Raw genomic sequence first — 14,291 nt, forward strand, 5'->3', positions numbered from 1 at the left:
AAAAAAAAAGTCCCAGCACTCGGGAGGCAGAGGAGTGAGTTCCAGGACAGCCAGGGCTATACAGAGAAACCCTGTCTCAAAAAACCAAAAAAAAAAAAAAAGTGTGAGCCTGCCATGGTAACGTACTTGTCTAATCCCCAGTACTCAAGAAGCGGAGCCAGGAGGATCTCTGAGTTTGAGGCCATTGAGGTCAGCCTGATCTACAAAGAAGTTACAAGCTAGCCAGAGCTACACAGTGAGAGTCTGAAGTGTGGGCCCAGGTGACTCAGGAAAAGTGACCTGAATGATCCAAAGATAAGTTTAGGAAAAGCTCCCTGTGTTGGGGGCATATGCAATGCAAAGGCCCTGAGGTAATCAAGCCATCAACCTGCTCTCAAAATTACAGGCAAAGCTTGCAGGTGGTCAGGATGAGGAGGGAGTCATGTGGGGGCGCAGTGAGGCAGCTGGGAAGTGTGCTCAGAGTTTGTGGATACACTGGAGGCCTGCTAGGAGCTAGGGTTTCCGGAGCTGAAGTGTTACTTTGTTGCTTTTGACTTTAAACTCAGGCATGGAGGGGGGCGGGGAGACTGAAATTTAAAACAAAACAAAACCGTGATCTTAGAAGAAAGAGCTAGGCTATGTAGCAAGGAGGAAATAAATACACAGACTACTTTTCATTCTCTCCCAAAGCTGGTCCTGTCTCAGCACCTGTGGTCTCTTTATTTGGGGGGAAGACAGGGTGACCTTTCATTTCATTTCTTTTTTTTGTTTTGTTTTGTTTTGTTTTGTTTTTTGAGACAGGGTTTCTCTGTGTAGCTCTGGCTGTCCTGGAACTCACTCTGTAGACCAGCCTGGCCTCCAACTCAGAAATCTGCCTGCCTCAGAGCAGCAGATTCTTGTACCACAGCAAGGTTTGCACCACCACTGCCTGGTGGGGTGAGCTTTCTGAAACATGGTCTCTTTGTGTCTCAGACCCTGGCTGTCCTGGAACTCATTATGTAGACCAGGCTGGCCTTGAACTTACAAAGATACACGCGTCAAGTGCTTCTGTTAAAGGTGAGTATCACTATGGCTGGCCCTTTGTGCTTCCTGTACCCACAGCGGGGACACACTGCCTTTGAACCCTCCTCCCTAAGCCTTCTTCAGCTCCTGACATGCATGGCCCTTTATCATCTGCAAGGCCCTCCCAGGCTTCCTTAAATTCCCCTGCATCCCTGCATGTCTCCTCCTCTCTTTGCTTCTCCCTGCCCTCTGACACTAGCTTCATTTCCCTAATGCTCATCATTGCCCGGGCTCTTCTGGTGTGTGCACATGTGTGTTTCCTGTTTTTTTTTTTTTTAATATTTATTTATTATATGTGAGTACACTGTAGCTGTCTTCAGACACTCCAGAAGAGGGAGTCAGATCTCTTTACAGATGGTTGTGAGCCACCATGTGGTTGCTGGGATTTGAACTCTGGACCTTCGGAAGAGCAGTCGGGTGCTCTTACCCACTGAGCCATCTCACCAGCCCACATGTGTGTTTTCTTGTGGCAGGCAGAGGAAAGTCTCTGGTGTCATTCCTCAGATGCCACCCAGTTTTTGTCTTAGGATTTATTTTTAATCGTGTCTGTCTGTCTGTTGGTGTCTGTCTATGGGTATATGCACAAGTGCAGATGCCTGAGGTCAGAGGCCCTGGAGTTATACAATGGTGAGCTGCTTCAAGCAGATGCTGGGAACAGAACTTGGGTCTCTGCAAGAGTTTCACACTTTCTTAATCACTGAGCCATGTCTCCAGCCCCTTTAGCCATTCCCTTTCTCTCTTCTCTCTACCTGAGATAGTCTCTCACTGACCTCCGAACAAACTCGCTGACTAGGCTAGCTGGCTGACCAGTAGTCTGGCTCCAGAGATCTGCCTGTCTCCACTTCCCCAGTACAGAATTACAAGCGTGCAAGCAAGAGCACTGGATCTAGACTTGTGTTGATTTTCAGGCAGGTTCTCAACATGTACTCTAGGCTAGCCTGAAGTTCGGAGCCACCCTCCTGCCTTAGCCTCTCTGGTGCTGGGATTACAGGCATGTGCCACCACACCCCATTTGGGTCTGGTTTTTTGGCTGCAGCAATTATATGTATAGTACTCCATGGAGGAATGTCAGTTGAGGAACCCAGTGATAATCTACAAAGTTAGAAAGCTACAGTCCTCTGGATTCCGGGCCTTTTGCAGGGCCCTGGGATGCTAGAGGTGAGAGCCCATAGAATATACCTTGCAGGTGTACTCTGTGCCTGTGGGGCAGTGCAGGGCTCGATAGCTGCAGCTGCCTTGCTTTCGTTCCAAAAGGATATAAGGCCCCAGTCGGGTTGCAGGGGCCACAGCAGGTGACAAGTCTAAGGCGGGAGGTGGGCTGGGGGGCAGCAGGCTGGGGAGTGGTCTGGGCTCAGGCTCATCTCTCATTCGTTTTAGGACTGGACACTCGGCATCAATATTGTCATCAAACTCCAACGGTTTCTTCCTGCAGGAAACATCAGCAGAAGCAGCCAGAGGTGTAGCTCGCATCTAGAGAGAAAGGAAGAAAGACTGTTTGGTATCTCGTCTTCTCTGCTAGGACCTTCCAGACAGAGAAACACCACACTGGGTTTTCCCAAGCTCTCAAATGCAAGGACTGCTAGGGAAGGAAGAGACCCGCGACGAATGAAAGGTTTAATAACGCAATAAGGAGAGCTGAGCTTAGGGACTCACCCCTGCATCGACAGCACCCAGGGGGCTGATTGGTGAATTGCCCGTCAGCCTGGGCTGCATAATAAGCTGGGGTCGACGGCTCAGGCTGAGGGCGCCCCCAGACGGCGAAGTAAAGGAGCGAGAGAGTGAGAAGAGTGAGTGAGTAAAAGAGAGCGAGAGGGAGAGAACGAGAGAGAGAAAGAGGGAGAGAGAGAGAGAGAGAGAGAGAGAGAGAGAGAGAGAGAGAGAGAGAGAGAGAGAGAGAGAGAGAGAGAATAGGAATATTCATGAATACGCTTGGACTCCCAGTGACCCTCTTGCCAGACCAGACCCGGGTAAATCCCCTTCGCAGCTCCCTACTGGGTACCTTGTCCTGGGGCCTCAGAGCGGCCTGCGCCCGCGCCCGTGGGCCGCCGCCAGCCTAACTGAGCAGATCTCGGAGTTTCCAGCACGCTCGTGCCAGACCCCAGCCGTCACGTACTCGGCAGCAGCCGCTTTCGCTGCTAAAGTGCTGCGGCACAAGGACGCGGGCTCGGATCCCCGCCCGGCTGATGTAAACCTGAGCTAATCTGCTGCTGACGCCCAGCGGCCGGGGATTGCACCATCTGTGACCCGCCCACGTCGCCGAGTGTGCTCCGCCCTCACCTTCGGGGCCACACGCCCCCAACCCTACCCCGCCCCCCAGCTCCTGAAGTAGCACTCGGAGCCACCGACTCTCGTTATTGTAGTACTTTATACCTATTTCCCCGTATATGAAATGAGAATAGAGGAAAAAAAGAATGAACTGAGGCTGTTTAAAAATCTCGTCAATCCCCTCCACCCTCTAAACGGTAGTCGGGCAGAGGCAGGTGGATCGTTGAGTTCGAGGCCAGCCTGGTCTACAGAGTGAGTTCCAGGACAGCCAGGGCTACACAGAGAAACCCTGTCTCGAAAAACAAACAAACAAAACAAAACAAAACAAATATCGCCTCCACACCCCACTAAGGACTGGGCTAGAAGCCCCGTGCTCTGCATGCATCCTGGGAACCTTCCCTCCAAAGCAACCCTTTCAAGTGTGCACCCAGTTCTGCTGTAGCTCAGAAAAGCCGCTTAGCGCCCAGTCTGGCTCGGGGTGTGGCTCTATGAGAGCACAAAGCCAAAAACAACCAAAGGAAGCAGAGCTTCATTTCCCTTCTCCGTAAAATGCTGCTCTCATCACATGGTTGCCGCGAGCATTATTAGTAAGGTCTTGTGCGCAAAGCTCTTAGAACAGCTGGGTGTGCTGCACACCTAGAATCTCAGTTACTCGGAAGCCTAAGGCAGGAGGATGAGTTTGACCATGCAGCTCTGGCTTGCCTGGATCTCACTCTGTAAAGCAGGCTTCTCTCGAACTCACAGAGATGTACCTGCTTCTGTTCCCCAGTACTGGGACTAAAGGCCTTGTTATCAAGCTAAAAAGAAATGTGGCTGGGAGTGGTGGCACACGCCTTTAATCCCAGCATTGGGGGGGGGGGGGCAGAGGCAGGCGGATTTCTGAGTTCAAAGCCAGCCTGGTCTACAGAGTGAGTTCCAGGACACAGAGAAACCCTGTCTCAAAAAAAAAAAAAAAAAAAAAAAAAAATAGAGTAAGGGCTGAAGCAGGGCTGTAGCTCAGCCACAGAACATTAGTCTAGTAGTACATTTGCATATGGTAGGCAGTGAGTCCGATCCCCAGTAACAACAAAGTGTAGTTTATGGGACTTGTAGGCACTCAGTAAATAGGATGGAGCCGCTGGACACTGCAGGTGGAGGGATATTAACAAGATTCCAGCCACAGCTGAAGATAGACATAGTGAGGCTAGTCGTGGTGGTGACAGCTACTACCCCCATTCCTCTACCCCGGCAAAGCCCCAAAGGCCCAGTGCCTTTCCCGATACTCGAATTTATATCTTGATACTTGAGTTTATTCAAGTAAAAAACAAACTTCCTCCAGGAAGAGCTACAGGGAGGCAGGGTCATGACACATTTGTTTCTCTGGTTCTAGAAGCCAGGGGACCAACTCTCTTGTGTCTCCCTCTCCCAACCCCCACACACCCCAGAGGATTCTGGGATCTAACCTGATCCGGCCAACCTGGCGGCTGGGGAGGGATGAATGAACTTCAGAAAGGAGGGCAGGGCCTCAGAGACGTGGGAACCCCAGGGCAGTGGGATTGTTGTTTCCCGAGCACCACATCCGGACACCTGAGTGAGGTGTGCTTGCCAGTGCTCAGAGCTTACTGGATCTGCCAGGCTTGCTCAAATGCGATGGACTCAAGGTAACCACCCTGACTACTCTCAGCACACAAATCTTATAAATCAGAAAAATAAAACCAAGAGCCACAGTAATTTAAAGTAGATCCTAGCTCTGGGCCACGGTGGTGCTGCCTTTAATCTCAGCACTGGGGAGAAAGAGGCCATCAGATCTCTAAGTTCAAAGCCAGCCTGGTCTACAGAGTGAGTTCCAGGACAGCCAGGGCTACACAGAGAAACCCTGACTCAAAACAAGCAAACAAACAAAACTGAATTTAAAAAATAATGTTTAAATGGGGTAATGGCCAGGCCTGGTAGTGTACACCTTTAATCCCGGCACTCGGGAGACAGAGGCAGCCATTCAAAGACATCTTCTGCTACATTGCGCATCTGAGGCCAGCCTGAGCAGCATAAGACCCTGTCTCAAAAAAAGGTTTTTGTTTCAAGAAATTATTTTTAGTTGTGGTTGAAGAAAAATGAAAAAGGAATTCACTTTACGAATCTATCGTATTTAGTACACACTGGACATATTATCTCAACAGATAGTCAAACAAAATTGCCAATAACAGTATACTTTCTCATACTAATAACCTCGGAATTTTTTTTTTTTTTTTTGCTTTTGTTTTATATCTTGTATGGTTTGGATGCTGTTGTTGTTGTTTTGTTTTGTTTTGTTGAGGCACTGTATGTAGCCGGAGTTGACCTTGGATTTCTGATCCTGCCTCTACCTCAGATGCTGTGGTGACAAGCATGTACCACACTGTCAGTTTAATGTGGTGCTAGGCACTGTGCATGCGTAAATAAATCTTAAAAAAAAAATTTAGGAAGACAGGTGTTGGTGGCACACAAATTTAATCCCTGTACTTGGGAGGCAGATGGAGGTAGATCTCTGAGTTCTAAGGCCAGCCTTGTTTACAAAATGAGTTTTAGGATAGCCAGGGCCTCACAGAAAAACACTGTCTCAAAACAAACAAACAACAGCAGCAACAGAAAAATAGGACAAAAGATGAGGCCCGCAGCTCAGTGACTTGCCTAGATTCAGCCTCCAGTGGTCGAGAAAGAGCGCCTGGGCCAGGGATCAGTGGTTGTGCACTTGTCTAACAAGCACAAGGTACCCGTCACAACAGGGAAAAAAAAAAAGAAGTAGAAAGAGGTCACCATAAAATTAAATACCAGAAGAGCAAAACAAGATTATGCAATGGCAGCTCAATCCAGTTCTGATTAAAGTCTCTGAGCTGAGCTCTGCGCTCCAGTTCTTCAGAGAGAAGCGTGAAACACACAGAAAGTCTGAAGTAAGACTTTCTCCCCAAGGCACTGTCGGAACAGAGCCTCGCGGGGGAGGGGAAGCCGAGCCTCTGCTGGGATTCAGTTTTTCCGCTGCTATCCCAGGGCTGGACAGAGGCGCTCCCACTGACCGAGTCCAACGCCCTCTTCCAGTTTTTATTTCTTAGTAAAAGAATTCATCTGTTTGTATGGCATACACTTCTATATCTCTTCTCTGTGTGTATGTGTAGGAATGTGGACGCGGATTCATTTTCTTCCTTCCTCATGTGGGGTGCGAGGATCCAGCTCACACTGTCAGCCTTGGTGACAGGAGCCTTTGACTCACGGTGCTATCTTGCCAGCCCACATTTGTTTTGTTCCTTGAGATAAGGACTCTGTAGCTTAAGCTGAATATATGTCAATTCCCCTGCCTCAGCCTCCTAAATGCTGGGATCACAGAAATGGGCTACCACACTGGGCTGAACAGCTATAGCTTAATTTCCATGATCCTTTAGATTCAAAAGAAATGTCACACACTGGAGAGCCAGGAGTGGTGCCTGGGGCCTGTAATCTCAGCCCTAAATGAGTTAGATACCAGCCTAGGTTACACAGAGAGACCTATGGATCAGGCCAAGTGTAATGCCCATACCTGTACTACCAGCATGTGAGAGCTAAAGGCAGGAGGATGGAGAGTCAGAGGCCAGCCTTGGCAGCACCAATTGTGAAGCCAGCCTAGGCTGTATAAGATCCTATCTCAAAAAAACAGAAAAGAAGAAAACTGAGGTTGGGAACTTAATCAATTAGTAAGTACACTGTAGCTGTCTTCAGAAACCCCAGAAAAGGGTGTCAGATCTCATTACAGATGGTTGTGAGCCACCATTTGGTTGCTGGGAATTGAACTCAAGACCTCTGGAAGAGCAGTCAGTGCTCTTAACCACTGAGCCACCTCTCTAGCCCCCCCCCCTAATTTTTTTTTAACTTTAGATGCACTGTCTCACTGAAGTTTCCAGGCTGGCCTCTAACTCAACTGCATCAGCAAAGCAAACCCAAACCTTGAATGTGCTATTATTCTTCTGCCTCAGCCTCTTGAGTAGATAGCATTATAGACATGTGCGCCAAGTCTAGCTTAAAATGGACATTTTATTTATCTTTAAGTGCATAGTGTTTGATTTTAGTTTTCATGTGTGTGTTCCCACCCTTGTACCACAGCACCCCATGTGGAGGCCAGACTGTGACAACCCACAAGAGTCTGTCTTCCACCACGTGGATCCCACGATTGGGTTTAGGGTGTCAGGTTAGGCAGCAGCACCTTGGCTAAGTAGCCTTTCCACCGCCTGAAGATGGACATTGTATTTTATGATTGGTTTTTCTGAAATAGGATCTCACTACAATTCTGTCTGGGCTGGCTCTGTAGACCAGGCTGACTTTCAACTCACATTGATCTTCCTGCTGTGCCTCTGAGTGTTGGGACTAATGGTATTCTTGGGACATCCCCTTATCGCCTTTTTATTTGTGTGTGTGCATGTACACCATGTGTGTGTGTGTGTGTGTGTGTGTGAGAGAGAGAGAGAGAGAGAGAGAGAGAACATGTGCATGCATGTGTGTGCATGCAGAGGCTAGATGAGAGCATTGGATCCCTGAGAGCTAGAGTTACAGACAGCTGTGCACAGTTCAGTGTGAGTGCTGTGAACCAAATTCAGGCCCTCTGTAAGACCAGGAAGCACTCTGAACCACTGGGTCATCTCTCTGGCCCTAAAATGGATATTTAAAAATCACTTCTGGCCGGGCGTGGTGGCGCACGCCTTTAATCCCAGCACTCGGGAGACAGAGGCAGGCGGATTTCTGAGTTCGAGGCCAGCCTGGTCTACAAAGTGAGTTCCAGGACAGCCAGGGCTACACAGAGAAACCCTGTCTCGAAAAACCAAAAATAAATAAATAAATAAAATAAAAATAAAAATCACTTCTGATGGAAAATTGTTATTTTCCCTGAAAAGGAGGTTGAAGGATTGAAGATATGCTACATTGATATAATGCTTGCAAATCATGCATGAACCTAGGTCCAATTCCCATCGACACATAAACCAGACGGGGTGGTGCGTGCCTGTGATCCCAGTACTTGGGAGGCCATGGCAGGACACTGGGAAGACAGATGGGCCAGCCCATTTGGAGAAGATGCAGGTGTGTGGGTGATTCAGGGGTTGCAGCTGATCTGTGCTCCTCTTGGGGAGCCTTCTCTTAGGGACTGAACCTCTCCTTTTCCCTGGGGTCGCCTGTGACCTTCCCACAGACCTGTCATCCAGGAGAGGCAGGAAGACCAGAACAGCAGTGACGCAATGGCAGCATGGAGTGACGAAGGGGCAGGGGCCACACCCTAGCAGGCCTCTGCTGATCCCTTTTTCTCCATACTCATGTGATCCTCGCCAACCAGCCTGGGAGCCTGGGGGCAAACTAGTGTCAGAGAGCAGAAGGACCTGCCCAGGGGAACACAAGAAGCAGCCGAGACTTGAATCCAGGGTTGTCTGTCCCCAAACCACAAGCACCTTCCATTTCAGGAGCCTAGTGACATGGAGGGAAGATTGGGGCAGGGGGTGGGGGGTGTTGGGATCCAGCCTTCCACAAGGGTGAAGGGCTTTGATCTCCTTCCCTGTGGGAGAAAGAGCTAGAAAGGCAGCAAGGAAAGAGCTGGTCCTGACTCTGACCTTGTCTGACTTGAGGGGATCTTGAACTACCAACAACTCCTCCCTAGGTTCATACACACAATTACTTATAATTCTGGTTCTGTGGTTTGTGTTGAGGGTGGGTGTGGGTGTGGATGGGACATGCAGGGACCTCCAAATTTCCAGGAATCCTAGTTTCCTTACCTTCCAGCCACATCCACCACCTGTGCGTCCTAAGACTGAATGAACACTTTGCTGAGTCACCTGGCCCCTCTCCAGCCTTTCTTCCTGTCTAGAGGCCAGAGAAGCAAAGGGATTCTGTGTGTTGAGTCCTGGCCGCTGCCCAGCCCTTCTATTTCTGAGAAAAGCTGGGGGAGGGGCAACAAGAATTCAGCCAGTTGCATCAGAAAGCCTTGCACACTATACTCTCCTGGATAGGCACAGCCCTGCCTCCAGGCCCTACCCCAGCCTGCTGCCCTTGGACTCCAGTGAGAATTGTGAGCTCTCTGGGAAGACCCCAAGACAAACTGGCCTTCAGAGAGGGACCAAGGGAAGTCCAGCTCTTCAGAAGTGATGGACAAAGCTGTCCTCTAACCTCACATGTACCATGGTACATACATGCACCTCCACAGACCACACACACACACACACACACACACAATTTAAATTCCCTCAATATAACTAAAGAACATGCCCCCCCCCCCCACACACACACACACTCACACACCATGCCTGTATCCCTGGCTTGCCATCATGACATGGCTTATAGGAACTATAGGTTTTTGTTGTTGTTGTTGTTGTTGTTGTTGCTGACCAACATTTTACTACCCCAGGGAGAAAAAAAATCAAAATACCAAATTGTGAGTACAGTTTTCACCGAATTCATGACACCACTTTCAATATGTGTCCCTTTCTTGTCCACTGTACAAGACAAATCATCATAAGATGGGGGTATGCTAGTCATATATTGTGTTTGATTGTTTGAGACAGGTTCACTGCATAAACCAGTCTGACCTGGAACTCACAGAGAGCTTTCTGCCTCTGTTTCCGGAGAACTGGATATGAGATTCAGCTATATTTTAAAGCAGGCACCAAGAGGATTGCAGCTTTATTTCCATTTATATTTGAATATCTATCTATCTATTTATTTGTTTGTTTTTATTTATTTTGTTTTTGAGACAGGGTTTCTCTGTATAGCCCTGGCTGTCCTGGAACTCACTCTGTAGACCAGGCTGGCCTCGAACTCAGAAATCTGCTTGCCTCTGCCTCCCAAGTGCTGGAAGTAAAGGCATGCACTGCCGCCACCACATGGCTTTCTTTCTTTCTTTCTTTCTTTCTTTCTTTCTTTCTTTCTTTCTTTCTATTTCTGGGGCTGGGTAGTGACTACATGGTATTGTGTATGTAAGCATGAACTCTGCCATTGAGCCTCTGAACAATGGGATTACAGGTCCCACTGAGGTTTTAAATGTAGGATGAGAGAGAAAAAGAGGCACCAAGGATGCCCCTCAGGTTCTTGGCCCAAATGAAGGCAAGTCAAGAGCTTTGCTATTCAATGAGAAGGCTCAAGCTGTTTGGGAAAAGCCAGAGCCTGTCTGGTTGGATCAATGGCCTGGATTTCAGGATATCTTTGGTGAAGGTCCAGAGATGAAAGTCACAGCTGTGAGACCTGGTGAGACTTGGGCTATGGGGCCAGTTGCGTGACTGGAAGGAGCTGGGAAGGAGGAGACCAGGAGAGTGGGCAGTGTGGCCACCAAAGGAGAGAAAGAAAAGCAGGTTGGAATTAACAGTGCCAAAAAGAACGGTGTTAGTCTCTTTGGTGAGGCAAGAACAGACAGAGTGAATATATATTTTAAAATCGATGTATTTGATTGACTTACAAATATGGTCTAGGTAGTTCAAGAATGGCCATCATCACATTGGAGAAGCTGAGAACCCTAGAGCAGTTCAGTCCACGAGTTTGGATGCTTCTGTGATCCTGACTTGAAGCTAAACACCTGGAGAACTCCTGGAGAGTCACTAGACTTCAGTCTACATCAGAAGCTGGAAAGGGCTGGGTTGTGATATCAGCAAGAGAATGGAGCAGCAGTGGTGGCAGCAGTAACAGCAACAACAGGGTAGGTGAACTCACCAGCAAATCATGAAGACAATGAGGGGAAAAGCAGAAGTTGTCCCTTAAGGTGTCCCACCAGAGTGTGCTGCTCCCATTTAGGGTTGGTCTCCCACTTCAAATAACCTGGTCAAGAAAATACTTCCACAGATATGCCCAGTGGTATATATATTCCTTGATTTTAGATACAGCCAAGTTACGACCAAGATTAATCATTACAAGTCCATCCCTTATCAACTTGACACCCAACACCATCACTTTAGAGTTACAACTTTTCTCTCTGTCCCTTAAAGGTTCACAACCATATTGTAATGCCAAATGCACTCAGTCCAACTTCAAACGTTCCTAAAGTCTTTAATAATACTTTTGTTTGTTTGTTTGTTTGTTTGTTTGTTTTCTCGAGACAGGGTTTCTCTGTGTAGTCCTGGCTGTCCTGGAACTCACTTTGTAGACCAGGCTGGCCTCTGCCTCCCAAGTGTTGGGATTGAAGGCATGTGCCACCACTGCCCGGAGAAGATTATAGTCTTTAAAGCAGGTCTTTAGTCCCAGCACTTGGAAAACAGGAGCAGATGTGACAGCAAGAAGTAGGGGAACTGAGTCTCATGTACAGTCAGTGCTCAGTCTAGTTAGAGTGAATGAATTAAGGACAAGAAGGGGGCTGTAGACATGGTCCAGCAGTTGAGAGTGTTTTAGCTCTAGCAGTGGAGTCTCCAGAACCCATATCATCGGGCAACTCATAATTGCTTATAGCTCCAGCTCCAGATTTGATCCCTCTGGCATCTACAGGCACCCACACTCACATGCACAGCCCACACACAGACTCACACATACACAGGACTTAAAATAATAAATAAGTAGGGTTTAATGCCGAGAAGGGAGAGATGGGAGATGGCTCAGTTGGTAAAACCCTTGTTTCTGCCCGGCGTGGTGGCGCACGCCTTTAATCCCAGCACTTGAGAGGCAGAGGCAGGCAGATTTCTGAGTTCGAGGCCAGCCTGGTGTACAGAGTGAATTCCAGAGTTCAATCCTTGTAACTCGTGACAGTGTGGAGGTGTGAGCGTCCATGGACGCGGGAACCTGTGTAGAAGAATCAGCAGGGTCTCTCTCTCTCTCTCTCTCTTTTTAAAGATTTATTTATTATATATAAGTACACTGTAGCTATCCTCAGATACTCATTACAGGGCATCAGATTTCATTACAGATGGCTATGAGCCACCAAGTGGTTGCTGGGATTTGAACTCGGGACCTTCGGAAGAGCAGTTGGTGCTCTTAACCACTAAGCCATCTCGCCAGCCCCCAGCAGCAGGGTCTCTTAGTTGGCCATTTGCATGGCTTGTGCCCATGGAGGTCAGAGAAGGACATCAGATTCTCTAGAACTGGAGTTATAAACAGTCATGAACTGCCATGTGGGTGCTGTGAATTGAACCGGGGCCTTCAGGAACCCAGGGCTCTTAACCACTGAGCCATCTTTCCAGCCTCTTTTAGGGTTTTGAGACATGTGTCTCATGTTGCCCAGCTTGTTCTTGAATGCAGGGTATAGCCAAGGCTGTCCTTGAGCAGCCTTGGATTCCAGGTGTGCACCATCACAGCAGATTGCTTCTGGTTTCACCAGATGTCTTGAGGAGGACAGGCTAGCCATTCAGAGGGACCCTCCTGTCCTCCTGTGAGTCCTTGCAAGTTATGGATGCCCCAGTAGGGATGCAGACACTTGCCCTCCCCTGTGACAGGATGTCCAGGCTTCTGTTGTACAAGCAAGGCTGGTGTTCAAGCAGGTGCTGTGCAGAAACCCTTGGAACCGACTACAGGGCATCTCTAAGTCAAAGTGCATTTGTACTTTCACTGGGATCCCTCCATGGGGTCTGTCCCCACCCCCCTCTGCCTGCTTCCTCACTATTTCCACAGCAGAGGCAGTTCTCCAAACTTCTGATCTCTGCCAACTTGGAAAAATGGAAGTGTCTTTGTGTGGCTTTTTGGGAGCTTTCTCTGGTTCTGGTGGATGAGTGAAACTTTCTGTAGTCTACCAGCCTGAAGGCAAATCTGCAGGGACCATGTTGGTGACTGGGGCACACTTGTTGGGAAGAGGCACTGCTCAGTGAGGAAGGGGTTGTGGCCTACAGTTTCTTCTGCCAGGGCTCCCTCTTTTTCCATACATGTCCACGGCCTCTCATACCTCCACATTGTCACCCACCCCACCCAGCACCTGCACTCCACCCCCCACCCCCATACACTGATCCCTCTCCTCCATAGGAAACCAGTCCCTCTTTCTGTAATTTTCTTTGGCCCTGGGGTTCCAGAAGTCTGGGCTGGGTAGATACCCTGCCCTTCTGTCTGAATCACAAAATCACAAGACACCAGGGAAGAAAACAGACTCTGAGGCAGTCTATCTACATTCTTAGCTGTGGAGCAGAATCAATATGTGAATACTGGTGTGTCTGGCAGAAATGGGTGTCTCCATGGTAACTCTAGCCTCTAGAATTATCTGTGTGATGCTGGACCAGCCCCTTAGCCTCCGAGTGTTAAGATCCCTGCTGTTCAGCTGGGTCAGTGATGAAGGAGCTGACCCCTAATGAGTCATTTCATGTCTAGCCAACTCTCTAGACTTGCTTCACAGCCTTGCTCTTGCCCTTGAACCTGCCCAGTTCTCTCTGCCTCAGAGCCTTTGTCCCATGGTCCTGTCTTTCCAGTCATTTCTTCCTCCCAGACTCACACCCAAAGTATACACCTTCCCCATCCCTTCTGTCTCCCACTCAGAGGACTTGCCATGGTTTGACCTGCTGTCTCTTAGGTGTTACATGTAAGATTGTCTGTCCCTCCTGCTCTCAAAGATTCTCTGAAGCCTCACGCAGGCCTGGGACCTGCAGGTGTCTGTCCAGTGAAGGTTTGGGCCAGAAACTGCTGAATGCAGTGCCTGGTGGATACTGACAATCCCATAATTCCTCATGGTTTCTTGTCACTACAGAAGCCATAGTGGCTGTCACTGTTATCTATCTGGAGACAACATCATCACATGGCAATTCCTGGGGAAGTACAAGTGTGGTGTGCTCTGTAGGAATGTGGAGTCGCAGATGTGAGTGGAGCAGGACGCTGCAGCAGGGAAGAGACCGCAGGCTGTTTCCTGTGAGTACTGTTTTGCCCAAGGTGCAGGTACCCCAAAGACAACCGAGGAGCCAATTCCAATGTAAATACAAAAGGGTCTTTATTCTGAGCTCTTGAGCAAGGTCACTCACTGTCCCCATCATTTGGGTCAGAGTGAGAGACCCAAGTTTAGGAGTGTTATTGTAGTTACAGCAAGCTTGGGGAATTTCTGTAGGGGTCAGCAAGTTAAATTTTTTCTTCTTCTTCTT

The 14,291-nt window shown here is 48.7% G+C and overlaps 1 protein-coding gene and 1 long non-coding RNA gene across 2 annotated transcripts in view; one reads left to right on the forward strand and one right to left on the reverse strand.

Annotated features, from left to right (window-relative positions):
• Window positions 1-3,254, reverse strand: part of Trib3 (tribbles pseudokinase 3) — a 7,031-nt gene extending 3,777 nt beyond the window's left edge. The window contains exons 1-2 of the mRNA XM_021150076.2: window positions 3,041-3,254; window positions 2,221-2,511 (exon numbers count right to left, since the gene is read on the reverse strand). Of these exons, the coding sequence (XP_021005735.1) occupies window positions 2,221-2,511 (291 nt within the window). The 5' untranslated portion in view covers window positions 3,041-3,254. The remainder of the gene's footprint in view (window positions 1-2,220; window positions 2,512-3,040) is intronic.
• A 1,634-nt stretch (window positions 3,255-4,888) lies between these two features.
• The window catches only part of LOC110290375, a 27,285-nt gene continuing 17,882 nt past the window's right edge, over window positions 4,889-14,291 (forward strand). Inside the window, exon 1 of the long non-coding RNA XR_002377430.1 lies at window positions 4,889-4,946. This is a non-coding gene — a long non-coding RNA (uncharacterized LOC110290375). The remainder of the gene's footprint in view (window positions 4,947-14,291) is intronic.

Source organism: Mus caroli, chromosome 2 (assembly GCF_900094665.2).
Source record: "Mus caroli chromosome 2, CAROLI_EIJ_v1.1, whole genome shotgun sequence".
Lineage (NCBI taxonomy): Eukaryota > Metazoa > Chordata > Mammalia > Rodentia > Muridae > Mus > Mus caroli.